This window comes from Capra hircus, chromosome 20, assembly GCF_001704415.2.
Source record: "Capra hircus breed San Clemente chromosome 20, ASM170441v1, whole genome shotgun sequence".
In the NCBI taxonomy this organism is placed as follows: Eukaryota; Metazoa; Chordata; class Mammalia; order Artiodactyla; family Bovidae; genus Capra; species Capra hircus.
Window position 1 is genome coordinate 64,128,206 of NC_030827.1, and position 27,927 is coordinate 64,156,132.

At 42.5% G+C, this 27,927-nt stretch overlaps 1 protein-coding gene across 3 annotated transcripts in view; it reads left to right on the top strand.

Annotated features, from left to right (window-relative positions):
• Positions 1-27,927, top strand: part of SEMA5A (semaphorin 5A) — a 555,951-nt gene that overhangs the window by 465,130 nt on the left and 62,894 nt on the right. For all 3 annotated transcript variants that reach the window (XM_018065613.1, XM_018065612.1, XM_018065614.1), the window contains 2 exons: positions 4,803-4,946; positions 14,864-15,011. In XM_018065613.1, coding sequence (XP_017921102.1) covers positions 4,803-4,946; positions 14,864-15,011 — 292 coding nt within the window. The remainder of the gene's footprint in view (positions 1-4,802; positions 4,947-14,863; positions 15,012-27,927) is intronic.

The following is a 27,927-nucleotide window of genomic DNA, read 5'->3' on the forward strand; positions in this document are numbered from 1 at the left end:
TCGCAGCAAATATTTGGTTTTCTAGCAGCAAGGGCTTATTAGCTTACATATTCCTTTGAAGTTATCTGCCAAAACTATGGTAATCTGACACCAGAAATTGTTTTTAATGCCCTTTATCAGTTGATAACTTATTTATGTTGGCCTCAGTTTTGTTGGAAGCAGAAAAGTGGAAACCACCTAACTTGCAAACTGATTTTTTTTTTTTTGGTGCAGCCACTGATGTCAAGTACTTCCTCAATTAGTGCAAAGTACATCAGAAAGCCTCTACAAAGACTGATCTAATGACTCTAAGTTAAACCCGTTCTTCATTTATCTTTGTTATTGTTTAACTTAATAGACTCAGAAAGTGTTGGGGAATTCAAAATATTGCTAATTCAATACATTTGTCAAATATAATATCTTTGATTAAACGCTCTTATATCGCATCATTTAAATTTGTCATTATCTTGGAGCTACAGATTAAGGGCATTCAATTTATGGAAATAAATCCACAGTATAAGGTAATTAGCTAAGTCAGACTCTATTATCAAACTGGGGCCAAGTCACACTTCCTATCAATCAAGAAAATCTGGTTTAATTTTATAATTAAAGTGAACACATGAATGTCTACACCCCTTCTGAATTCTAAGTTTTTGGGAAGGAGGAAGGAACAGAGAGAGACAAAACTTGAACTAGCTCAGCAGTAAGGTAGAATGTCAAGGAAGGCTTGGAGCTTTGACAGAGTTTTTGTGATCTAAATAAGTCTGCAGCTTCCAATGATGGCAATGTATACCTTTTTTAATGGGACTTTTTTTCTAGGAGCAAAACCTGCGTCTGTTCTGGTTGGTCAGGGCGACCACTCTGACAGAGAGATTGCGTGCAGGAAGTATGGAGAGGGTTCTGAGCATCTCCAGGGGGGATGAGGGGAAGGCAGGAAGCTGGGTGTGCTGTGCTGTAGGCCCCATAAAGACCGCAGCTGGTCACAAGGGGGGCTCTGTAGTGGCAGGACCCTTGGCAGTGTTAGATTCTCTCACCTGAGAGTTATAACCGCCGATACCCTCAGCATCTGGAGAAAGGCAGACAGACCCCAGAGTCTATGACTATGCTTTCTGACAGAAGCCAAGTCTTTAACCAGAAAGCTCTGCGCTGTGATCCAAGCGGGCTTCCCAGGTGGTGCCAGTGGTAAAGAACCCGCCTGTCAGTACTGGAGGCGTGAGAGACACAGGTTCGATCCCTGGGCCGGGAAGATGCCCTGGAGGAGGGCATGGCAACCCACTCCAGTGTTCTTGCCTGGAGACTCCCCATGGGCAGAGGAGCCTGGCAGACTATGGTCCATAGGGTCACAAAGAGTCGGAGAGGACTGAAAGAACTTGGCAAGACTGCTCAGAACACCCCGACGCAGCTGATATCTGCTGCCGAGTAACCTGGAGGCAGCTCACATGGTGTGAGCATGAGTAGGTTTCCTGTCATCTGTGTATTATTTTGTTGTTGGCTCATTTTTTTTTAAAAAACATACTCACTTTTCTCCTCCTTTCCCTGCACCATGTATAGCACTGTGGCCACAGTAATATGTTCCTTTTTTTTTTTAAACTGGAGTATAGTTGCTTTACAGTGTTATATTAGTTTCTGCTGTACAGAAAAGTGCATCAGTTATACATATACAGATATCTTCTCTTTTTTAGATTTCCTTCCCATTTCGGTCACCACAGAGCATCAGGTAGAGTCCCCTGTCCTACACAGTAGGTTCTCATTAGTTATCTGCTTTATACACAGTATCACTGGGTTCGATTCCTGGGTTGAGAATATCCCCTGGAGTAGGAAATGGCACCCCGCTCAAGTATTCTTGCCTGGAAAATCCCCTGGACAGAAGAGCCTCGTGGGTTATAATCAAAGGGTTCGTAAAGAGTCAGACAAGATTGAGCATCACAGATACACACACAAGATCAACAGTTGTGCACATCAGTCCCAGTCTCCCAATCAATATGTTATATTTAAAACAAACACCAGGACACTTGAAACTAACACACGATTGTGAATCATCCATACTGCAATAAAAAAGATATAAAAAATTTAAAAAGCAAGAAGCACCAGGAAAGCTTCTCAGATCAGTGTCCACACTTACCCTCCTCACTTACTGTAGGATTTTTATCTTCTTTCCAAGAGCCGATTTAGAATGCAGAGACCTCTGGGCAAGTGGTCTGTGACATCACTCACACTGCCAGTTGTGTTGCGGGGCCACACTGTATGGCAACCCAGGGCCTGAGGACACTGCCTGCCCAAGAAGGGAAGGGTGGTCGGATAAGGAAAGGCAGGCTGCAAGGGCACATTTTGCCCTCTGTTCACCATCTCCGTAGGCCACCTCAGATGCTCCACACAATTAAAAAGGAGCCCATTAAGTCTACAGAGATTAGACTATTTGCGTTATTTCAGAAAACGAGCATATCAACATTGCATTATGTGTTGCATTATTTCTATAAAACTAAGGTGGTTTCCACTGGTGCCTGGCAGAAACTTCATAAAAGCTATAGAACTGTTATTGTTGGAAGGCTACAGTCAATGAGTAGTACTCTGTTTTATATTGTTTAATGGAAAAAAGGACTATCACAGACATTCTTGTGACTTTATTGATGCCTGCTCAGCTCTGGCTCTAGTTTTGGAAGGCCATTCACTGAAAGGAGCTGTGACCAAATTGGTGGTTATTTTAAGACTAAAAATCAAATATTAGTAAACAAACCTGTTTCAGTGATGTTTTAAATGCATTAAGCAGATTGTTTTTGACTGACTGAATCAAAGAAGTGATCCATCTGCTGATATATGCTGACTTAGTGCTACTCTGGGCTTCCTTTGTGGCTCAGTGGGTAAAGAATCTGCCAGCAATGCAGGAGACCCAGGTTCAATCCCTGGGTCAGGAAGATCCCATGGAGGTGGGCATGGCAACCCACTGCAGTACTCTAGCCTGGAGAATCCCATGGACAGAGGAGCCTGGTGGGCTACAGGCCATGGGGTCACAGAGTCAGATGGAACTGAGTGACTAACACTCTCGCTTTCAATGCTGCTTCTTTGGTTGCCTGCTGCTATGGTTGCCTCTAAGGAGCACTTTGAGGTGTGCAAACCCAGCTCCATAGAATAGTCACGTATGTGGACACTGCAGTCATTAATTTCCTAACGTACTATATTCCTATTATTTAAAATACCTACTGCCCTGTATACAACAGTTTCCATAGATTGCGAGTGGATTACATCATAAGGTGTCACGTTTGTTAAAAGGTTTAGGCAATTAAGAATTTCCAAGCAATTTTGGGAGCAGTGTTTCTTGCATTATCTAAACTTTTTTTTATATAAAAGAAACTTTTTAAAAATTTCTTTTTATGTTGAAATTAATTTTATTTATGTTTATTTCTATTTTTATGTTTCTTTTATTTATGTTTTCATTTTATTTATGTTGAAATTACATTACTTGGATGCTTTTTAAAATTGTGTGAGGAATGATATGTAAGATATTAATTACTTGTAGAAACAGCTTCATAAATCTGTCTTATTTTGTGTCATTTTGGTTAAATTGTTATGAAGCAGCTTTGTTATACATCGAGGTATCACTTTATTTTGATTTTGATTATGTTTAAGTTTCAGAAAATAAAGTAGTGAAATATGAAATATGCTAAGAATTTTATCAGAGGAACTTTCATTTGAAATTGTGTTAGAAATTACATGTGTAGTGTGCTGTTTATACCTTGAGCTTCAATGGTATAGCTGTGCACCTGCATATTTCAGCAGAAATATAAATACTATAGACAAGAGTAACAGCTATTTAGAAATGCATATGTGAATAGAGAAATAGAGAAAAAAATCTACATGCAGTTACCTATCTATATGGAAGTTTAGACTCTGGTTTTAACATATATTTTATTAATAATACTTAAATTTCTTAAAAAATTCCTATAGTTTATTTTTAAATAGCAGGGACAAACTGGTAAGGGAGATATTTAAATTATAAATATTCTACAAGCAGACATTTTAAGGAAAAAAATACAATATTAAACAAAAATTTTTCTCTGGCTGTTAGTAGCAGTTTATTGTATAAAAGTATTTTTTATTTTATATTTTAATATACCTGCCTTATTTTATACATGTTAAAGTAACATAAATAAAGATATACACAATTGGCACTTCCTATTTGTACCCTATATCTTTGTCAGATTATTAGAGAATAGCCAAGAATCCGAATTTAAAAATATCCTTTCTTCATTTCTAATAAAGCTTGTTTTATAACTTTTGACATTATGGTACTCTTTATCAGTAAGAATACCATCAAGAGAGTTACTGATTGTCACTGCCATTAATAGATTTTAAAGGAAACATTTAGATGATTATTTGATTCAATGTGCCCTTTTCCTAGATTATAACTGATACAGTACAAATCAAATAAAATCATAAAGGCCAAAGGTTCAGGGATGCATCTCTAATTGCTTTTCAAAAAACAAAAGTAGCATTATTTTTCATTAGCTTAACGTTTTCACCACTAAGCTTTCTGGTTTCTAATTAGCCCGTTTTTAAGTTATTTGCAAGTACATGTAAAACTTGACTCTCAAGTTTTCTTTTTTGACTCGAAAACCAGGTTCGGGGGCGGGGATGGACTTCAAAGTAACCGGTTCCCGGGACAGTACATTGCATTGCTTCCCAGGGCTCCTGCTCGCGTGGCCTTCGCAGCCCATACGTCAGTGGTCCCCGTGGGGGGATCCCCCGGGTGAACGTGGGGGCGGGTGCAGATAGAGGTTGGGCCTCGCGCAAGTTGACCCCAGTGACCCTGTTGCTTCTTCCCGCAGGAACGGAGGCTGGACCCCCTGGACCTCGTGGTCTCCCTGCAGCACCACGTGTGGGATCGGCTTCCAGGTGCGGCAGCGGTCCTGCAGCAACCCCACCCCGCGGCACGGGGGCCGGGTGTGCGTGGGGCAGAACCGCGAGGAGAGGTGGGTACCTACCCTCTGCGCCTCCGGGTCGCCACCCTCCCGCTTCCTGTCATCCCAGTGCAGTTGGTTTCCCTGCGGTTTCAGTTTCTGGATCCAGCTCAGCTTGTCTGTGGCATCCTTTTCTGTTGAGCCGAATGACCTCTTTTCTTTCATCCTTTAATTTCGACCAAAGCTTGGGGTGGACAGCTTCACTGGTGAGCCTGCAGGGTTCACTCAGCCCAGCCGCTCTTGAGGGATGGGAGATACAGGGACAGCGGGCATCTCTGTGCTGGGCTCCCCGGAGAGGAGGCAAGTGAGTCTGCTGTGGAATGACTGCTCTTACTAAAATTCCGCTAGACTGGTCTCACACCTCCAGTTCCAAATAGGGCCTGAGCTGGTCCCGGGTCCAGATGGTGTTGATCAGAAGAGGTAAGTTTTCCATCACGACTGAATTAAGCACTGGCACCGGGTGAGACCACAATCAGTATTTTGGCTATAATTACAATGACACGCTTGTCTATGAACAGGACCCCTCAGTGAACCTGCAGGACAACCCGGTGGGGGGTTCCTTTTCCACGTGTATTTTAAGCTCTCAGCACGTCCCTCGGACATTTCAGTTCAGTCTCGCATTTAACAACTTGTTGCTCTTTGTAGACTCAAACATTTGGTTTCGGCCTTATAAATCTGCAGTTGTGGTAACTGGCTCTTCCTTCCATATTTAAAGTACACCCTCGTTTATGGTTTTGGGAGAAAATCCAGGTAGGTGAATTTCACATCACCTTTGTGAGTCTTAACTCTCCACACTCACATCAGTTTATGTTCTTGGTCCATGAGAAGCAAACTGGCTTTCAGTACTTTTTAATTAAATTGTAGTAAGACTTGTATCCTGTGAAATGACTTCAGTGGGAGCCTCGTAAAAATACCTATGCAGTTATTGGCTTATGTGATTAATATTTATATAGACAAAGCCAGCAGGCTTAGTGGGTAGGTAATTCTCCACCAGATATTTATTACAACCTGAAATTAACTGGAGAGAATCATTTTTTTCTCTCTTCGTTGTGTTCCTAAATCACCAATTAAGATTGCATTCTTTTGACTCAGAGAAAAACGAAGGATGATTTTTACAAGGCAAAGTTGGTTGTTTCTGAAGTAGTACCCTGTGACAGTCTAACACAAGCCTGTCATTTCCAATCTGACACCAGTTGATAAGTGGGAAAGTCGATTATGGGAAAGAGGTCTTCCAGCGTTAGAAGGTTTTAAACTGGCTAGAAGTTTTAAATGCTGTATGTTGTCACATAATAGAGCCCATTCAGGTAAAGTGACGTCTACCCACCCCTAGAATCACAGCACCTCCACAAACCCCACAGCTCTTATCACCTTTCCCAAGCTGAGCACACAGGAGGGAAGAAGCTGGTTAATTGTGTGGTTAACATCTATATATGTTCTGTATCCATTTACAAGTGTTCATAAAGCTTCATTTTCAGAGAAAAATCAGGATGGTTAATGTGTTTGCGGAACTTTCATTTAAAGTATTCTTATTTTACAGAAGAAACACTTTTGGACTAAATGAGTATTTGCTTGAGGAGGGAACTTGGATTAAGTAATAGACATGTGGATGATAAGAACAGGGCCTGTATCCCCAGGGAATCTCCCTTTGAAACAGCCTTTCTTAGGGGGTGATTGAGAAGTTAATGAAAGCTAGAAAAAACAAATGCAGGGCATCTCTTCCTTGGCCTTCACTCGCGAAGAGTTCTTAGTGTCTTTGTCACGTTATGTGGGAAGTCTCTCTACCTAAGTAATATAAAGAAATATCATCCTGATTTTGACAAAACACATATTTGAAAACTAAACTCAAGATTAAAGGAGACCCTGATCTTCATGGGAATGTACGAAAGAACAAGGGCTAGACGTATACACTAATAAAGTCACGTCATGCTTATTTAAACACCATCAAACCTAAAAATGAGATACGATGAGATGAGATGGTTGCATGGAATCACCGATGCAATGAACATGAACGTGGGCAAGCTCTGGGAGATGGTGAGGGACAGGGAAGCCTGGCATCCTGCAGTCCATGGGGCCACAAAGAGTCAGACACAACTTGGTAACTGAACAACAACAAACCTAAAAAACTCCTGAGTGGCCACAAATGAATAAATTGACTCTCAGCTGTAAGGTCCCTAAATTCATGCTAAGATTTTAGTGAGTGACTTTTTACTTGTGACAAAATCTCCAAGTTGTGAAAAATTCACTGAGAACGTGATTGCAACAGAAATCTCAAAAACATTCACATCGATTTTTGTCTAAATAATGGATAAAGAAAATATCCAATTTCTATCCTAGATGTACTTTAAAAGGCATGGACATTTGTTTATCTGTTCCAAAATTTCTGGAAAATTATTTTCTTGAGTAGTAGAAACTGAGTAGAAGTATTGATTCCCAGAGACGCTACCCACAAGGATGAAGCAATGGACCCCTGTGCAAATATCATTGAAATGCGAATATCCTTGTCTGTATTCACTTTCTCCTGCTGCGCAACAACAGTTCTACAAACTTACTGACTTAAAACAATACACAGTTATCACCTCCAGTCTCAGTGGACTAGGAGTTCTGATATGATTCACCTGGGTTCTCTGCTCGGCCAGAGCTGTGGTTTCATCTGAGGCTCACCTGGGGAAGGATTTACTTCCAAGTTCACGTGGTTGTTATTGGCATTCATTTCCATCAAACTGGGGACCTTGGTTGCTTACTCACTGTCAGTCTGAAACTGTCTCAGTTTTTTGACAAACAAGCCTTCCCAACGTGGTCACTCGCTTCCTCAAATCCAGCAAGGAAGAGAATCTCCTTGCAAAATGAACATTACTGTCTTATGTAATATCATCACAAAGGTGGCATAGCCACACCTTGCCATAGTTTATTGGTTAGAAGAAAGTCACAGACCTGGTGCTCAATCAAGAGGAAAGATAGATACATCATACATAAACGTATGCATTGCATAGGATGTACACATCAAGAGGCAGGAATCTGTTGGGCTCAACATAGAGTTTATCTGCCATCAATGATGAACTGTCCTTATCACATACAACATCCAATTCACCCCATCTCCAGTTTAGTCCCAGTTTTATACCATTCAGTCATTTCCCCAAGTCTGGAACCTTATTCAAATCAGACTCAAAGTGAATGAGTCTCCCTGGGTGTAGTTCATTTCAGCCTGTCCATCTTAAAGTGTGAGACAAGTTATCTGGCCACTAACACACTCAGCGGACACATGGTGGGGCAGGCAGAGGATAAGAGCTACAGTTACTTCTGTTCAAAAAGGGGGAAATGGAAGGCACAAGGAAACTTCCATAAAAATTCTGAGATCTACGCAGACAAGTGTATGGAGCTGCTTGATGAAGTTGCAAAGCTCGGGCGTAATTCTCCACAGTTCTTAGCTCTGCTGTCATGTCTGTTTCCTGCTTGACCCTTCCTTTTCCATGAAAGGTAGCATGTGCCTGCAGCTGGTTAGTTTAATGAGCCTGCTTCCTGCCAGTGGAAGTTTGGGTTTCCAACAGCCTCATTTCATTTGTACTTTCTCCATATATTCAGTCTCAGCTGGTGATCTTTTGCTGAAGTCAACTTCAGAAGTCTGCCATGAATTTCCTTGGGCTTTGCTCCACTAAACAGTCTAGACCCACACAGCCCTTCTCTAGCTGGGGCTTTTGCTAAGATGGCTGAGGGACAACGCCCTCCAGCTTTCTTGTGATTGAGAGGATCTGCGATTCTTGCTCTTGAACTTCTGAAAGGACTCCTTGTGGGACTGAACTCTACTCTGATCTTTTGACGCCCCTGAGGTTCTAACAAAAGGTTGTACACTCACAACTTCAGGTTTTTACTCTTTGCTAGCCTTCCTCGTGGTGCTCAGAAGCCGCCTCTTCATTTCAGTATCTTTTACCATCAGGAGAGGCCAATGTCCTTTCTGTTTAGTATTATTTCCCTCAATTTCTTTTTCTGCTGCCCCAATGCCTCAGTGATAAAGAATCCACCTGCAGTGCAGGAGATATAGAAGACACGGATTTGATCCCTGACTTACAAAGATCTCCTGGAGAGGGAAATGGCAACCCACTCCAGTATTCTTGCCTGGAAATCCCATGAACAGAGAATCCTGGCAGCTACAGTCCGTGGGGTCACAAAGAGTTGGACACTACTGGAGAGACTGAAGATGCATGCACATATATATGTACACACACACACACACACACACACACACACACACACACATATTTATAACATAAAGGGAAGGGAAGTCGCTCCGTCGTGTCCAACTCTTTGCGACACCATGGGCTGTAGTCTACCAGGCTCCTCCTTCCACGGAATTTTCCAGGCAAGAATACTGGAGTGGGTTTCCATTTTCTCCATCTCCAGGGGATCTTCCCGACCCAGGGATCAAACCTGGGTCTCCCACATTGCAGGCAGACACGTTACCATCTGAGCCACCAGGAAGGCCCATAACATAAAATTGTCATTTAACCATTTTTAACAGTTTGACTTAGTAGCATTATTACATTTAAGTATTGTGCAACCATAACACCATTTCCAGAACTTTTGCATCCCCTGAAACAAGAACTCTGGAACCAATAGTTGATAAATCTGCCTAACAGAAGATTTAAGTAAGTATTGAGTAAGTAGAATCATATAATCTTTTCTAGTTTGTACCTCACTTATTTCACTTAGCATATCATTTACAAAGTTCATCTTGTAGCATGTATCAGAACTTCATTGCATTTCAGGCTGAATAATATTCTTCTGTAATATTATACTAACAGTTTATTCAAAGGGATTAATATTCTCTACCAGGATTCTCAAAATTCTACTTTCTACTCAGTTTCTAGTCCTGAAGCCACTTTGATATTTTTAGATCTTTCTTAAAGTAGCACCATGTGTCTAAGTATCAAGATCTGTTCTAGTTGTCATTCATACAAATATTACCTCAGTCTTAGCTGCCTAAAACACCACGTGCTCTGTTGGCTCACAGCGTCTCTGGGGTCATGGCCTGGACGGAGCTTAGCTGGACCCTTTGCTTCAGCATCACTCAAGGGTGCAGCAAGGTATATACTGTGGCCAGGGTCTCATCTGAGGCTCCTTTGGCAAGGGGAGGGGTCTGCTTCCTAGATTTCTCCTGTGTTGTTGGACTGAAGCTGTTTTCCAGAAACTGCTCTCAACTCCTTGCCTTGCCTCTGGGACTTTCCTATTTGATTGCTTACTTTTTCAGAGCCAGCAAGAAGGAACTTCTTGAAAGAAGGATAATACAGGGTTAGGTAGCATATCACGGAAATGACAATCTGTCGTCTTTGCCATGTTCTGTTGATCAGAAGCAAGTCACAGGTCCCACCCACACAGAGTAGGAAAGAATTACACAAGATGTGAATCCCAGGAAGTGAGGCTCATGGAGACCACGCTAGAGTCTTTCAGTTGTATTATCAAAGTAAAGAGGCCCAGCCACCAATCGGGGTTTATGGTATGATTTTTCTGTCTGCACAGGCAAGTTTGCTTAATCCCGTGATGAGCCAAAGTGATGCTCTTTGCAAATCATTATCACTACTCTTTCCTAATAGTTCCCTTAGCTTCTTCTTGGGGAAAAAATAATATTGTGAAGAACTCAATACTTGTACAGTTTCTCTGGTGCCACAGAAGATTCCATTCTCCCAGTGTGGCCCAGAAAAGCAACAATCACTTAAGAGTAAATCAAGAAGAAAACAGTTCTCACAGGGCTCTGATTGGTTCAGGCTAACAGGTTTCGTGAGAAACCAACATGGGTGGAACCAGAACAGAACACATTTGTAGCATGAAGAAATAGGACAAGGGAAAATGATATGGTATTGAAAATCTAGTCCATGCAGGATTATGAAAGACAATTCTCTTCACAGAGATTAGGTCTGTGGAAAAAATGGATAATTTATGGAGAAATAGCGCCAGGCTATTAATTCATTCTGAAATGCAAAATGAGAATGAGCAGTCATGGGCAAAATGAAAATCTTAATTTTTAATGCATCGTGAAATGCATCTGTGACCATCAATGCTCTAAGATGCTGGTGGTCCAAGAGAGCCAATAAGATTTCAGAACTGCTCAGCTTGTCCTTTGGTAAAAGCCAGCCGTGTATAAAGGACTCAGTAATGAAGAGCAAATGGCTGATATATTGTGTATCTATTTTATCCATAAATTAATAAAAATCCTTGCACACCCAGAGTCACAGAGGTAACTAAGTTTGTGTGTGCTCAGTCGCTGTGTCTGACTCTTTGCGACCCTGTGGACTGCAGCCAGCCAGGCTCCCCTGTCCATGGGATTGTCCAGACAAGGATACTGGAGAGGGTTAGATGTCCAATGTTGTTCATGACCAAGAAAGACATTGGAGGCCCAGTCTGTAATTTAACAAGAGATATGTCTCTCTGGCACGTGTTTGTTGGGTGATGGAGTAAGAAAGGCAGAGGGCCAGTGCTCTCCTGACATCGCAGAAAATGCAGAGCTAGGAGCTTGTACGGGCTCAGCCTCTGAGCAGACTTCCCCCAGGGTGAATTTTTGAGTGAAACCTAGACATAAATGACAGACTAGCCCGGCAATTTCTAGTGCTCTCTGACTTCCCTTGCAGAGGACACCAGTTACGTTATCTGGTGTGCCTTTTGTCATAGAACTACTAAAGAAGAAGAAAGAGAAGAAAGAAAAGCACATTGTTGACCACCTTAAAATGCAGCCAGGGATATAATTTATAACATTGATAGAAAGTTCTAGGCTACACAGAGTTATCAGGTTCTCCTGCGGCAGACTTTCAGCTGTAATAATACACTGAGTGTGTTCAGAGGGGAGCACGATGTAGACAGAGATGAGAAAGGATACATACATTATGATTTACTCTCCTTTTGGTAAGTGGTGGCTCCGTTGCTATGCTTTTTATTAAAAAGTCAAGGGTTTTATGAGTACTATGAATAAGATTTTCCTTTGCCAACTCTGCTCTTAACGTGGGTTTGTTTTTGGTTTAGAAAGCTGAAGTTAGTGTTAAGGTGTCAAGGAATTCCAGACCCTTTAAATGTGGGCAACATCACTTTGGAAACTGGGGGTGATCTTCTGTCCACATTGAGAAAGGCTCCACATGGATATTTTAATTTACTGCTAAGAATTCTGATGTTTTGAGTATTCTTGACTTACTTCTTCCAAACGCCTTCTTAAACAAATGGCAGTTTCCTCGTAGAACAATCGTCGCACCGACATGGAGGTTAATAGTCACTGAGGAGTCAGGATGCTTTGCTTTATGTCTTGTAACTGCACATTTGCAATGGTCTGGGGCTTTTCACCTATTATATCCTCAGTTTTGTTTTCAAGGTCATCCTCTGTCAATTAGAAGCTTCCTTCCCCTTCCCTCCCACATGTAAGAGTGTCCAGAGTCCTGAGCTGTGAGACTCAGGGCCGTGGAAGACTGTCTTATGAAGAAGAGTGAGAACTCTTTAGTTTCACTGGCTTCTCCTTCATGAGAAGATTTAGAGACGAAACCATTTCCCCAATTAGTCCCTGACTTGCCCTCTGCTGTGAAATATCAGCCCTCTCTCCCTAGAAGTAGGCATGCCACCCACTTTCATTGGAGAGGCTGACTCCACAGTTTATTTATTTATTTGTCTTATTCCCCTCTACCATGGATGTCCCATGGATGTGGCTTCCTGTCTCTTGGCATCACCATCGTATTTGTCCAGTTGGGGCTGTCTCTGCCTCAGATTGTTGCAAACACGCCCTCTTGGCTGGCATCTGCTCCATCAGCTCCTCCTAATCCACCTCTGGGAACTCAGCACCACCTCCATGCAAGCATGGAGAACTCTGCTTCTCTCAGGGGCTCCAGTACCAGCAGGATGAGGCACCAACTCCTGCAGCCAACTCTTCACTCCAACTCTGACAGTACTCGTTTTTTCTCTGGAGCTTGAGATTTCCTTGGTTCCTTGAAAATAAAAGCTCAAGCTCCTCCACTCTGTCTGTATAAAGACAGATCATTCCACTGTCAACTTTTTCTATTCACCTCTCTTTAGCACTTTAACCACAGTCTTCTTCCTGTTGTTCAGTTGCTTTGTCATGTCCAACTCTTTGGTACCCCATGGAGGGCACCATGCCTGGTTCCCCTCTCCTTCACTGTCTCCCAGAGTTTGCTCAAATTCACGTCCTTTGAGTCGGTGGTGCTATCTAACCATCTCATCCTCTGCTGCCTCCTTCTCCTTTGGCCTTCAATCTTTCCCAACATCAGGATCTTATCCAGTGAGTCAGTTCCTTGCATCAGGTGGCCAAAGTATTAGAGTTTCAGCTACAGCATCAGTCCTTCCAGTGAATACTCAGGGTCATTTTCTTTTAGGATTAACTGCTTTGATCTCCTTACTGTCCAAGGGACTCGTAACAGTCTTCTCCAGCGCCACAATTCAAGGGCATCAATTATTTGGTTCTCATCCTTCTTTCTGGCCCAGCTCTCACATCCCTACGTGACTACTGGGAAGACCCACTCCTGCTTGCCACTCTTTCCCAGAATGCCCAGTGATACTCTCTGTGCCTCATCCTGTTGACTCCCTTCAGCTTGGCCTGACTTTCTGCTTTCCATGCTTGTCTATATTCCTGCCTCTACCATATTCATTAAACGTCCTCCATTTGATGGGAAAACAGTTGAGTCATATCCGTATTTGCTGTCAGTAAACTATGCTGCCCCAACTACCTTTCTTACTTTCTGGAAATCAGCTCCTTACCTCTGTTTTTTGCTCATTAAAATAGTGTTTTTCTTACTATGGAAAACAGTATAGAGGTTCCTTAAAAATAAACAACAAGGACCTATTATACAGCTCAGAGAATTAAATTCAATATCTTGTAATAAAGTATAATGAGAAAGAATCTGAAAAGAATACATGTATATATATAGGTATACTGAAACACTGCTATACACCAGAAACTAACACAGCTTTGTAAATTAACTGTATTTCAGTTAAAAAAAATAAAAAGTCTCTTCTGTCCTGCACACCCTGGGCTTATGTCTATTTCCCTGAGTGCAAGTCAGGTTGGACACACCTGAGACAGGGAAGCTCCCTTGATGAAGAAGAACAGCATCTTCTTACCTGTGAGCCATAAACCCATGCATTACCAGCTCATTTCATTCTTACTGTTTCTCTCACTTCATTTTTTCTCACTTGTAGTATGAAAGACTGAGGAGAAATTTGATTTTTCTAAGGCTAAGGATGGCTTTGTATATTTGGCTAAGAATTGGTAATTTGAATATACACATAAGACATATAGTCAGTCACTAAAACAGACAGACTAGTTGTCAACAGTAATTCACCTCTTTTCGGATAACAGGTGCTCACTGAAATTAAGGATGTGGAACATCATTCTGGGAGAGTCTACAAATAAATTTAAAAATACAATCACCTAGGCAGTGTGTGGCTAGAAGCTTCATACTAAAATTAGGCTAACTTTTCTATAAGGTATGTTACTAGGATTACAGGCCTTCCTTGATTCAAGGATGAGAAATGAATCCCAAATACAATGTGCGGACTTTGTATTCATAACCTACTTTATCTTCCAGTGTTTATGTTTGAAGATAAATGTCCTACTTAGGTATTTTGAGTGTGTTCTCGTTTTTCCGAGCGTCTATTTGAAGGGCTCTGTTTGTCTGTTTCTCCTCTGATTGGCTGCACAGGAAGCTCCATCCTGCATCGTGAGTCTAGCATCTTGCGTTGTCTCCCGCATATCCCATTGTCTGTGCTCACACAGCATGGCCAGCGCCGCATCCGCCTCCTTCCCTGTGCGACCACTCGGAACACTGCGGCGCCCCTCCACGCGGAGCATGCGCATGGGTTCAGCATCCGGTGCAGGGACGGAGAGTGGACAGGCCCGCAGCCTCGCGCTCCACTAAACGGCTGCTTTCCCCTTGGTTTCCCCGTTACAGATACTGCAATGAGCACCTGCTGTGCCCGCCACACGTGTTCTGGACAGGATGGGGACCCTGGGAACGGTGCACGGCCCAGTGTGGGGGTGGCATTCAAGCTCGCCGCCGAACCTGCGAGAATGGTCCTGACTGTGCAGGCTGTAATGTGGTGAGTAGTCCTCATCCCCAGCCCGCAGTCTAGAGCGGGGAGACCAGAGTCATCAAACACCGGGTGCTCTGCACACACGGAATGCTACACCCACAAAAGATGTTCTGCAAACACAGATGCTCTGCAGAGACTAGGTGCTCTCACCGACTAGAGATACTGCCAACAGGAGCTTCTCAGCGGACGCTTGATGTTGTGCAAACCTAAAATGCTCTGCAAACTTGATGCTGTGAATCTAGTGCCTGTTCAGGTACTAGATGCTGTGACTCACAAGTCTTTCTGGCTAACGAGAATGTCTGGAGGAAATACTTGGAATTAAGAGTATCCTGAAGGCTGATTGGAGGAAATCTTCCCATATGGGATAAGCTGCCCCAGGGCTTTTCCAGTTCTTGTCTCTGAGCTAGTACAAAAACTTCAGCCTGCGTTACTCTGGGTGCTATATTTGGTTTGGGAAATGCGATAAGATCATCAAACTGAGCCCACACTAAGTTATTAATGTAACATGTGGACAAACCTTCGACACTGAAGACTCACCGACTTTATGGGGCCGTTATCAGAGCAGATTTGGTGCCAATTTTAAGGGCGTCAAAGACAACTCATGGTTTTCTTTCTCTTATGCCTTAGTGGGTCCTATTTCTCCTAACACTTTGGTCTGCCAAAATCCCGCTTGTGCGAAGGCCTGATGTTGCTCTTCCAGTGCTGTCTGTCAGAATGATTGAGCACTCAAGTCTGCGGGGCTTTGGCTTCATTCGCTTGCCCCCGGTGCAAACACTGCAGAGTGACTGTAGAGACGGTAGGGATGCCTTGGTGGGGAGGTTCAGCATGAGAAGGTCTGGCTGGGCATGCTTCCTTGCTGATCTTCCAGTTGGTCTTTGCAGTAATTTTGTGACCTTGGCTTATGAGGCATAGAAGGTTTTGTGCTGCTGTAAAGTTTGTTTTTGTGAGACCTAAAAACCGCACAGTTCAGACAGTCTTGGGAAATTTGGAGAGGGAAAGAGGATTATGAGATGCTTTGTCGGATATTATACCCAACCCAAGGAGATTTTCTTATTGGGATTTGCAATTAGATTTGTTCCCCTTTGCACTGGCAAAGATATTGCAGTAGCTTTAGCAGAATCCATTACTGATTATAGAAGCACTGCTTTCCAGGTCAGCCTGAACTAACTTTCAACCATGGACTATCTTAGTGTTCAGTTTAGGATGATGTAATTATTGATAATTCAGATGCTGAGATTTAAAATTATTTATGAAAATGTGACAGGTAAATCTGTGATCATTTAGAAGGTCTAGGAAACTGTTCAAATGTGGTAGGTTTGTCCTTTCTAAAATATATCAGTCCTGATCCAGGTTTTTGGCATCTAACACTGGGGTCTCCACTCTCAAGTCAAAATTTGTCACCTCTGCTGGTAAACCATAGGGATGGATGACCTGAGTGGAATTGCACTTTAGTTTGTAAACTTTGCACTACAAAGAACTCATAAAACATTTCAAGTCATTAATTTTCTTATTGTAAATTTACTTATTACATATAAAAAGTTTAATGAAAGAAAAGTGTAGCCTATCTCCTATGCAGTTGCTGGACTCTGAGTGTGTGTGTGTGTGTGTGTGTGTGTGTGTGTGTGTGATACATATGATTATCAATGTAAAACTTGAATGTCTTCCTAAAATGTTCATGTATTTGTTTTGTTTGTCTCTAAATTTGCAGAATTTGGTTTGTGAAAACTGTAACGTCAGTTTTCAAATTCAGAGGACTATCCGGAGCATCTCTAAGGAGTTTAGTATCAGTTTTTAGGTATTTTAGCTTAGTTTTTTTTTTTTTTCCCCTCCATAGTTAAACTACTGGCCATGTAATTCCTGGAAGGTGTTATTACAGCACACTGGAGCATTCTATGGAGAAGGAAATGGCAACCCACTCCACTGTTCTTGCCTGGAGAATCCCAGGGACGGGGAAGCCTGGTGGGCTGCCGTCTATGGGGTCGCACAGAGTCGGACACAACTGAAGCGACTTAGCAGCAGCAGCAGAAGCATTCTATTCTTTATAGTAGGAGCACAACTTTTATTTTTTTCCCACATTTTTTTTTTCCTATTTATTCTACTTTCTGTCTCTTCCAAGGCAGGAATATCAACTGAGGAACATAAGTGGAATGAAGGAGAGACTTAGTTTCTTTGGCTTGCTTAGAAAACGTATCCTATCAGTTCAGTTCCTAAGATGCTTATGTAAAAACAATAGCTGCTCAGGTAAAGTGACATGTTGATCGTATCCTAGCTGCAGTTTAGACATCTTTGGCTGCAACGTTTGTTTGTTTTTGATGTTTAGTCTTCTATCGAGATGGTGGCACACAGCATTGTAAATTGACCATACTCTATTATAAAATAAATATTAAAACAAAAGAATTTTTAAAAATACAAGGACATTTTAAATTGGTAAAAAAAAAAAAAAAAAAAGATGTGGCTGTAAGTATAGGTAATTTGTTGATTTTGGAGTCACGCATTTCATTATCTGCATGCCTGTGTCTGGCTGGATGACATCAGGTGATATTTCTGAATCTCTGGCCCCTCTTCTGGGAAGAGGGTGATCTTTCATCCCTCCCACAGTGAGTACCAAGTGCAGTGATGCCCGTGACCTCCTGCCAGAAAGTCTCAGCTTCCTTGTGAGTTCTCTTCCCTACTTTCACTTCTTTGTTACTCCTGGTCTTCAGCTGCTCCTTTGAGTTCAAGTTTGTTAAAAATGATTTATACTAATGAAATGTTATTCACACAGTAAAGGACAGACTCGTGAAAAGGATAAGAATTTAAATTTCATAAGCACGGCAGCAGCCAATAGAAAAAGTGTTGCATTCAAGTTCAAGAATGAATAGGATATAAAAGACTTGAGAATCTTTACTTGCTCTGCCATTTTTAACTTGAAATTTCCCCAAAAATATTTTTGAGTCACCTGTGATGTTCATATGTCTTTGTTTTTGAGTAAATCTCCAAGCCTTTATTTAAGTCTCAGTAAGAGATGGTCAGTCAAGGATCCTCACTGAGAACCATTAGTTTTTTCTGTGAATCTCAGCTCTTAAAGTTCTAAATGTTGGTATCTCTTCACAATCCTGATTTAATATTTTTTGTTGTTGTTAAATATGAAGAAGTGGGCTTGCTGGGATCGGATGGTAGTTTTATTTTTTATTGTTTGAGGAATCTCTGGTGTTTTGCATAGCGGCTGCACCATTTTGCATCCCCATCTATAGCACGCAAGGGTTTCAATTTCTCTATATCCAAAAGAAACCAGGATCTTGAAAAGCTCTCTATATTCCTGTGTTCACTGAGGCACTATACACAGTAGGCAGGATGTAGAAGCAACCTAAATCTCCATCTGCAGATGAAAGGATAAAGAACAGGATATACTAAAATGGAATACCATGTAGCCTTTAAAAAGGAGGAAATTCCTCCATATGTAACAACATGGACCTTGAGGTCCAGTTCAGTTCAGTTCAGTCGCTCAGTCGTGTCCGACTCTTTGTGACCCCATGAATCGCAGCACGCCAGGCCTCCCTGTCCATCACCAACTCCCAGAGTTCACTCAGACTCACGTCCATCGAGTCAGTGATGCCATCCAGCCATCTCATCCTCTGCCGTCCCCTTCTCCTCCTGCCCCCAATCCCTCCCAGCATCAGAGTCTTTTCAAATGAGTCAACTCTTTGCATGAGGTGGCCAGAGTACTAGAGTTTCAGCTTTAGCATCATTCCTTCCAAAGAAATCCCAGGGTTGAGCTCCTTCAGAATGGACTGGTTGGATCTCCTTACAGTCCAAGGGACCCTCAAGAGTCTTCTCCAACAAGAGTCTTCTCTAACACCACAGTTCAAAAGCATCAATTCTTCGGCACTCAGCTTTCTTCACAGTCCAACTCTGACATCCATACATTATGCTAAGTGAAATTAGCCATTCACCGGAAGACAAATAGCATGTGATTCCACTTACAGGGAGATATCTGAAACAGTCAGATACTTAGGATCAAAGATGGCAGCGGTGTTTGCCAGGGGCTGGCTGAAGAGGGAGATGGGGAGATAAAGTTTTAGTTAAGCAAGACGGACAAGTTCTAGAGGTATGCCACAACACTGTGCCTACAGTCAACAATACAGTACTTAACACTTAAAAATCTATAAGAAGGTTAATCACATGTTCAATGTTTATCATGTTTACCATGATAAAAGAGAGTAATAAAAAAACAAAGGTGAGTAACAGTAAGTTCCAGATGTCAAAGGTTTGGGGGCCCTGAGCCTTGAGTTGTTTGGGGACACATGCAGAGGGAGGGCCTGGATCTTTTGCGGCCAGTTAATTGTGTGACCTCGAGGTCTGCCCACTGTCCTCTTGGCCTCTGTCTCAAAGCTAGCTAGAGGCCATGTTTGCTGGCCCTGAAATCACTGATGCTCTGATCCTGATACCCCTTTCCTGGACCCTGGGGACACGTGTATCCTTCCCTGGTGGCTAAATGAGTTTGGAATGAGATACAACAGGACACTTAATGGACAAACTCCTCCCACTTCTAAGTAAGCTGCTCTAGAACCCATATGAGCCTTGGGTCCCACTTCTGAGTAAGCTGCTCTAGAACCCATATGAGCGCTGGGTCCCACTTCTGAGTAAGCTGCTCTAGAACCCATATGAGCCTTGGGTCCCACTTCTAAGTAAGCTGCTTTACAACCCGTATGAGCGCTGGGTTTCCGCTTTTAAGTAAGCTACTCTAGAACCCATATAAGTGGCTCTAGAACCCAAATGATCCCCGCGTCCCACTTCTAAGTAAGCCACTCTAGAACCCATATGAGCCTTGGGTCCCACTTCTAAGTAAGCTGCCCTAGAACCCATATAACTGCCAGGTCCCACTTCTGAATAAGCTGCTCTAGGACCCATATGAGCGCTGGGTCCCTCTTCTGAATAAGCTGCTCTAGGACCCATATGAGCGCTGGGTCCCACTTCTGAGTAAGCTGCTCTAGAACCTGTATAAGCTGCTCTAGAACCCATATGAGCCTTGGGCCCTGCTTCTGAGTAAGCTGCTCTAGAACCCGTATGAGTGCTGGGTTTCTCTGGTCCCTGCTGCCCTTTCCCAGCTCCCTTCACACCTGTGGCCTCCCAGAGCATGTGGGGAAAGCACAGGTGGTAGGTGAGAAAGCTGGTGTCACACCCCAGCTCTGCCTGTGAGTATGCAGGACACTTGGGGCCCTGTTCCACGTCTCCAGTCAGCATCCTTGAATGCAATCCCTGGCTGTCTGGGAGGATGCACAGAATGTATGAGACATATGTTTATATATCATTGCTCAGTAACAAACCCAAGAAGGCAAATTGAAATAGAAAATGTCACCATCATTATTGAAGTTTCCCAGGTGGCGCTAGTGGTAAAGAATCTACCTACAGTGCCAGAGACCACGGTTCAATCCCTGGGTCAATCACTGGAGTGGGAGATGGCAGCCCAGTCCAGTATTCTTGCCTGGAGAATTCCATGGACAGTGGAGCCTGTTGGGCTACAGTTCATGGGGCTGCAAAGAGTCAAACATGACTTGCAGATCCACCCACCACCATCATTATTGGCATCAAGTCATAGTCTTGGGGGAAAATCTTCTATTTTTGAATAATATACCATTAGCAACTCACATTTTATGCTTTTCTATTTAAAATTACCTTTATATTCATATTTGGATGATTTATAATTTGTATTTGTATAAATGTAGAAATTTATATTAAATGTAAGTTATTTTATGTTACCTGAGGTTGGCACATGTGTTCAGTCACTCAGTCATGTCCGACTCTTTGTGACCCCAGGGACTGTAGCCCACCAGACTCCTCTGTCCATGGGATTCTCCAGGCAAGATTACTGGAGTGGGTTGCCATTTCCTTCTCCAGGGGATCTTCCCAACCCAGAGATCAAATGCTGGTCTCCTGCATTGCAGGTGGATTGTGTATCAACTGAGCTACCAGGGAAGCCCGAGGTTGACATATGTGTTTCACTTTTAACCTCTTTCAATAATAGCTGATACCATAATGATGCTTGTTAGATCAAGTCTTACAAATCCTAACTTGCTGCATAATGTCACACAAATTATTGAAATGAGATGATGATTAGACATACTCGAGTTGTTATCTAGTCAGGTTATGATAGACTGAAATCCCGTGTCATTTAACAAAGTGCTCCTAGTAAACCTGGATAGCAGTAGTAAACATAAAAGTCACTCAGTCGTGTCCGACTCTTTGTGACCCACAAGTCCATGGAATTCTCCAGGCCCGAATACTGGAGTGAATAGCCTTTCCCTTCTCCAGGGGATCTTCCCAACCCAGGGATCAAACCCAGGTCTCCTGCATTGCAGGCGGATTCTTTACCAGCTGAGCCACCAGGGAAGCCGTGGTGAAGGGACAGCAGTAGAAAGCAGGGGAAATGATGCTCTCAGCACCTGCTGAGGGCTGGATGCAGTCTATCGGCCCCTTGTTCTATGCAACCACTCTGTAAATGCGACTCAACTACACCAGTGCTTATGGATGAAGCCTAGTGAGGCAGCCCAGGGGTAAACTGCCCGAGGGTACGGTGCCTGTCCCTAGAGGAGGAGGGCAGAAGTGTCTCCGTTCCAGTGTCTCCTCCTCTCCTACTTGCGGGAAGATGGGCTGAGAGAATCAGTGTCTGTTCCAGGTCTCCTGCCAGGATTTAAGCCAGGTCTCCTGCCAGGATTTAAGCCTACCTAGATCACAGCAGTGATTTGGAACTGTGAGGATATACTTATTTTACTTAAAATAATTAGATCATTTTAGAATAGGCACTTTGGGCTCAATTTTATTTGGCATATTTTTACTTCATTTCTAAACTTGTTTTCCTTGTTGTTCAGTTTCTCAGTTGTGTCCGACTCCTTGCGACCCTATGGACTGCAGCAAGCCAGGCTTCCCTGTCCTTCACCATCTCCCAGAGCTTGCTCAAACTCATGTCCATTGAGTTGGTGATGCCATCCAACAATCTCATCCTCTCATCCCCTTCTTCTCCTGCCTTCAATCTTTCCCAGCATCACGGATTTTAAGTCAGCTCTTCACAACAGGTAGCCAAAATATTGGAGCTTCAGCTTCAGCATCAGTCCTTCCAATGTATATTCAGGCTGATTTTATTTAGAATTGACTGGTTTGATCTCCTTGCAGTCCAAGGGACTCTCAAGCATCTTCTCTAACACCACAGTTCAAAAGCATCAATTCTGTAGCACTCAGTCTTCTTTATAATCCAACTCTCACATCCATACATGAATACTGGAAAAACCATAGCTTTGATTATATGGACCTTTGGCAGAGTAATGCATCTGCTTTTTAATATGCTATCTAGATTGGTCATAGCTTTTCTTCCAAGGAGCAAGCGCCTTTTAATTTCATGGCTACAATCACCATCTGCAGTGATTTTGGAAAATAAAGCCTGTCACTGTTCCCATTGTTTCCCCATCTATTTGCCATGGGACAGGATGCCATAATCATTTTTTGAATGCTGAGTTATAAGCCAGCTTTTTCACTCTCCTCTTTCACTTTCATCAAGAGGCTCTTTAGTTATTCACTTTCTGCCATAAGGATGGTATTATCTGCATATCTGAAGTTATTGATATTTCTCCCAGCAATCTTGATTCCAGCTTGTGCTTCATCCAGCCCATCATTTTGCATGATGTACTCTGCATAGAAATTATATAAGCAGAGTCACAATATATAGCCTTAACGTACTCCTTTCCCAATTTAGAACCAGTCTGTTGTTCCATGTTCGGTTCTAACTTGCTTACTGACCTGTGTACAGATTTCTCAGGAGGCAGGTCAGGTGGTCTGGTATTCCCATCTCTTTCAGAATTTTCCACTGTTTGTTGTGATCCACAAATTCAAAGGCTTTAGTGTAGTCAGTGAAGCAGAAGTGTATGTTTTTTCTGGAATTTTTTTGCTTTTTCTATGATCCAGCAGATGTTGACGGTTCAATCTCTCTATCCTCTGCCTTTTCTAAATCCAGCTTGAACATCTGGAAGTTCTCAGTTTATGTACTGTTCAAGTGTAATGTGGCGAATTTTGAACATTACTGTGCTAGCGTGTGAGATGAGTGCAGTTGTGTGGTAGTTTGAGCATTCTTTGGCATTGCCTTTCTTTGTGATTGGAATGAAACCTGACCTTTTCCAGTCCTATGGCCACTCGTGTGTTTTCCAGATTTGCTGGCATATTGAGTGCAGCACTTTCACAGCATCATCTTTTAGCATTTGAAATAGCTCAACTGGAATTCCATCAGCTCTGCTAGCTTTGTTTTTCCTGATGCTTCCTAAGGCCCACTTGACTTCCCACTCCAAGATATTTGGCTCTAGGTGAGTGATCACACCAATAACCATCAAGGTAATCATTATATTAAGTTTTACAAATCATAACTTCCTGCGTAATATCAAATGAAATGTTGAAACTATAACCAAGCAACCTGGAGTCATTATTTAGGTGTGTTATGATAGACTGAAATTCTGTGTTTCCTAATCAAATAATTCAGTTTTATTGAGCCCCTACTGTGTGTGATGGATTGTTCTATTCTCACTGTGTCCCTTCTAGGCAGTTTTCATTAGTACCTCCATGTGGAGATGGGGAAACTCAGCTTGAGAAAGATTAATGAACTTGGCCAGTATCCCGCTATAGTGGGTAACTGGGCCAGCATTTGAGAACTGGTTCTTTGGGTACAAATAGAATACACTGACGCAACTGCATTTGCACCTTTTTTTGCTTAATGTTAAGTGATAAATGATAAGACCTTATTTTTCTTTACTCTTATGGAGTACAAATTGTATCTTAAAATAAATAAGAGGTTTTTTTTGTTTTGTTTTGTTTTGTTTTTTGTCTTTCCATGACCCTCCCCTAGTTCATTAGCTTCCTTGATGTCCATAATATTGCAGTCATATCCTTTTGCCAGTCCCCACAGTGAGAGTTGCATTTAGAGATTCTGATGAGCATGGAAATGAATGGAAGGTGAACTCATAACCCAAATCTTACTTCTGTGTTTTGGCTGAAAATTGCAACATACAAAAGGAAGAAAGACAGGACTTCCATGGTGGTACAGTAGATAAGAATCGGCCTACCAGTGCAGGAGACGTAGGTTCAATCCCTGGTCCAGGATCATCCCACTTGCTGGGAAACAACTAAGCCCGTGTCCCACAGCTACTGAGCTCGAGCTGTAGATCCCACCAGCTGCAACTACCGAAGCCCATGCGCCCAGAGCCTGTGCTCCGCAGCAAGAGAAGCTCCCGCCATGAGGAGCCCACACATTGCAATGAAGAGCAGCTGCCACGCACTGCAATAGAGAAAGCCTGAGGGCAGCAGCAAGGACCCAGCAGAGGCAAAATCAATACGTAAGTCTTCTTCAAAAACAACAAGGAAGGCATAAAATATTACAGTATATATAGAGTTGCTTCTTAAATTCATGTAATTCTGAATTCCCTCAAAGGTTTAGCAGAAGAATAAAGCTAAAGACAGTGTCACACGCAGCTAAGATAATTCAAAATCAAAAACAGCCTTAGTCCTGCCAGCACTATGTTTATTACTGAATCACACCCAGTGTAAAGCAGTTGGCAAAAGCCATGATTTCAGATATCAGCAGGGAGTAGAGGAGGGAAATCTATTTTCTAGATACAAAAGAACTGGACCACAGAAGACCCTGAAAGGTCAGGAATAAAGACATCAAAATCAATACAAGCTGCCAAAAGGGCTTCTGGGAAGGTTAATCAGAGTTGATATAACATATTGGAAATTGTTTGACTCAAGTAATGGCACCTGTATAGTTAAAGCTAATGGTTTTTCCAGTAGTCATGTACGAATGTGCGTTGGACCACAAAGAAGACTGACTGCTGAAGAATTGATACTTTAGAATAGTAGTGGTGGAGAAGACACTTGAAAGTCTCTTGGACTGCAAGAAGGTCAAACCAGTCAATCCTAAAGAAAGTCAGTCCTGAATGTTCACTGGACAGACTGATGCTGAAAGTGAAGCTTCAATACTTTGGCCATCTGATGCAAAGATCCGACTCATTGGAAAAGACCCTGATGCTGGGAAAGACTGAGGGAAAGAATGGAAGGGGGTGGTGACAGAGGATAAGATGGTTAGATAGTATCACTGGCTCAGCAGGTCAGTCTGAACAAACTTTGGGAGATAATGAAGGACAGAGAAGCCTGGTGTGCTGTAGTACATGGCGTCCCACAGAGTCGGACCCACTTAGTGACTGAACAACAACAAATGTCATCGTGGATACATTTAGAAACAAGTAAGACCTGGCAGTTGGCAGTTTAAATAGATTGCAATGTATGAAAATAATAACAATATTACAAAATAGCTGGGTCTTGTGTAGCACATTGGATTTCCCAAAATACTTTGGGAAAGGTTATCTCATATGTTCCTGATTTTCCAAATAAGAAAATCACTGCTCAGGGAAAATCATTTTACGCAAATGATCAACAGCAAGACCCTAGGTCTAGGTCTTCTGGCCTTAAGATGCTGGAAAGTCCAGGATGCTGTGTCCTTCTCAGAAGATCCTGGGGTAAGATCTGATCATTCTACAGGACTAGTATCCCCACCCGCAGATTAATAACCACAAGTTAATAACCCCGCCCACAAAGTAACAACCCTGCCCACACTGGACTAATTTCCTTTCCTTATCTTTAGTCTACCCCCCCACCTCGAACAATTTTTTTGGTACTAAAATACCTTTCCTCCTGGCTCAGAAAGTAAAGAATCTACTTGCAGTGTTGGAGACTTGGGTTCGATCCCTGGGTTGGGAAGATCCCCTGGAGAAGGGAAAGGCTACCCACTCCAGTATTCTGGCCTGGAGAATTCCATTACAGAGGAGCCTGTCAGGCCACAGTCCAGGGGCTCACAGTCAGACACGACTGGGCAACTTTCACTGCTTTCAAAATATCTTTAAGAGGTGGCACTAGTAATAAAGAATGTGCCTACCATTGCAGGAGATGCAAGATACACAGGTTCAGTTCCTGGGTTGGGAAGATCCTCTGGAGAAGGAAATGGCAACCCACTCCAGTATTCTTGCTTGGAGAATCCCACGGACAGAGGAGCCTGGCTGGCTACTGTCCATGGGGTCGAAAAGAGTCAGACACGGCTGAGCACGCACACATCCTACTATACATACATACCTTCAAGAGAATAACAACCTCCGTGCAGGGGCACCTACTTCTCCTCAGATGGGGCAGCTCACACCTCCTTTCTGCAGAAAATAGGAAGGAAACCTTAGCTGGGAGAGACTGAAGTTTTTAAACCTGAAAAGTAGTCTGCTTCCTGGTGTGTGCTGGCTAGTTTCCGTTGCACTCCTGATTTTCTAGGGCTCCGTGGTCCTGCCGTGCAGAACAGGCACTTTTCTCTGAGGAGGGGCAAGCACGTTTTCTCTTGGTCCTATTGTTTTTGTTTGCTTTTGTTAACGTTTGGACGATGTAAGCCCAGCATGTGCTAGACAGAGGCACTTGCATGTTGCCACTTTACACTAAGCTGTGTTGTTCAAAGGGTTATTATTTCACTTCTACCAAAATCCATTTCTGCACCTTTGTCTGTTTTCCCAGCAATACCTTGAAAGCTCGGTCACAAACACTGGCCCCCCATCTGTGCTGCTTCCTCGGGCTTCTCACTGAGCTGTAGGAAGCTCCTGTTTAGTCTCTCAGCAATGTCTGATTCGTTTGCAACCCCATGGACTGTAGCCCACCAGGCTCTTCTGTCCATGGGATTTCCCAGGCAAGAATACTGGAGTGGGTTGCTGTTTCCTCCTGCAGGAGATCTTCTCACTCCAGGGATCGAACCCAAGTCTCCTGTGTCTCCTGCACTGTCAGGCAGATTCTTGACCGCTGAGCCACCAGGGAAGCCTGGAAGCTCTGCTTACGTTACTAAGTCAGTCAGTGGCCCTTCTGGGTTAAATACAACTAGCTTTATCCATTGTTTATGAAGATACCATTTCATAATTGTAAAAAGGCTGTTCTCTGAAATACAATTTAATAAATAAATACAAATCAAATAGTTGATTCTTACTGAATGGAAACATTGAAAATTTTTTATAAATGAAAATACTATATGTACATTTCATCACCATCACTCGCCCACTGCACTGTGCTTGTAAAATGCTTTCACTTGTACTTCTGCGTATTATTCTGCGAGGGGAATGATGGATCTCTCTAGCTGAAACTAGATATTACACCTTCCTAAACATGGGAATGAAAAACTGGCTTTGTTTTGTTATTTGAGATCTCAATGAAAAGCTTGCATATATGAAAGATTGTCAGCTTAAAAATGCCAGAATTTGTTGAAAGAGGCTTGAATATTTTTAAAAAGTTAATATCAGTACAAGCAGTCAAGTGTTACAGAGGATAACTGAAAACATGGAAGCATTCTGAAATTTAGAACTGGAAGTGTGGCCATCAAGTCTAAGAATGATGTATGATGCAGATGGAAAGAAAAGAAAATGATGGATTACAGGACTTAATCCATCAAAAGCCGGCCTCTAGAACATATGAATTACGCTACCGTCTCTGGAAACTGTAATTGATATGGAGATCTGGACTAGTTCACAAAAATGTTTCCGTTACAGTGTTGGAAGAGGCTATTGCCCAGATTTCTTTGGCTTTACAGAAAATTGGGGTTGTTTCTGCTTGTAACAATTCAAATAGAGTGATTGCAATATTAATTGAAAAAGAGACACTTTCTTGAAGATTTTCTGCTGTAAAAATGACTTTAGTCTCTCACACACACACACACACACACACACACACACACACACACACACAGACTCTTTCTTTATAGGTTGCTAATACATTCCATGATAAAGATTTTCCAATACCTGGTTTTAAAATACCAGAAATTAACTTATGGAGACAGAAACAGTATTCTCAGCCATAACAATTGCCACTCAATGACCATGAGTTTAAAAATCTTTTG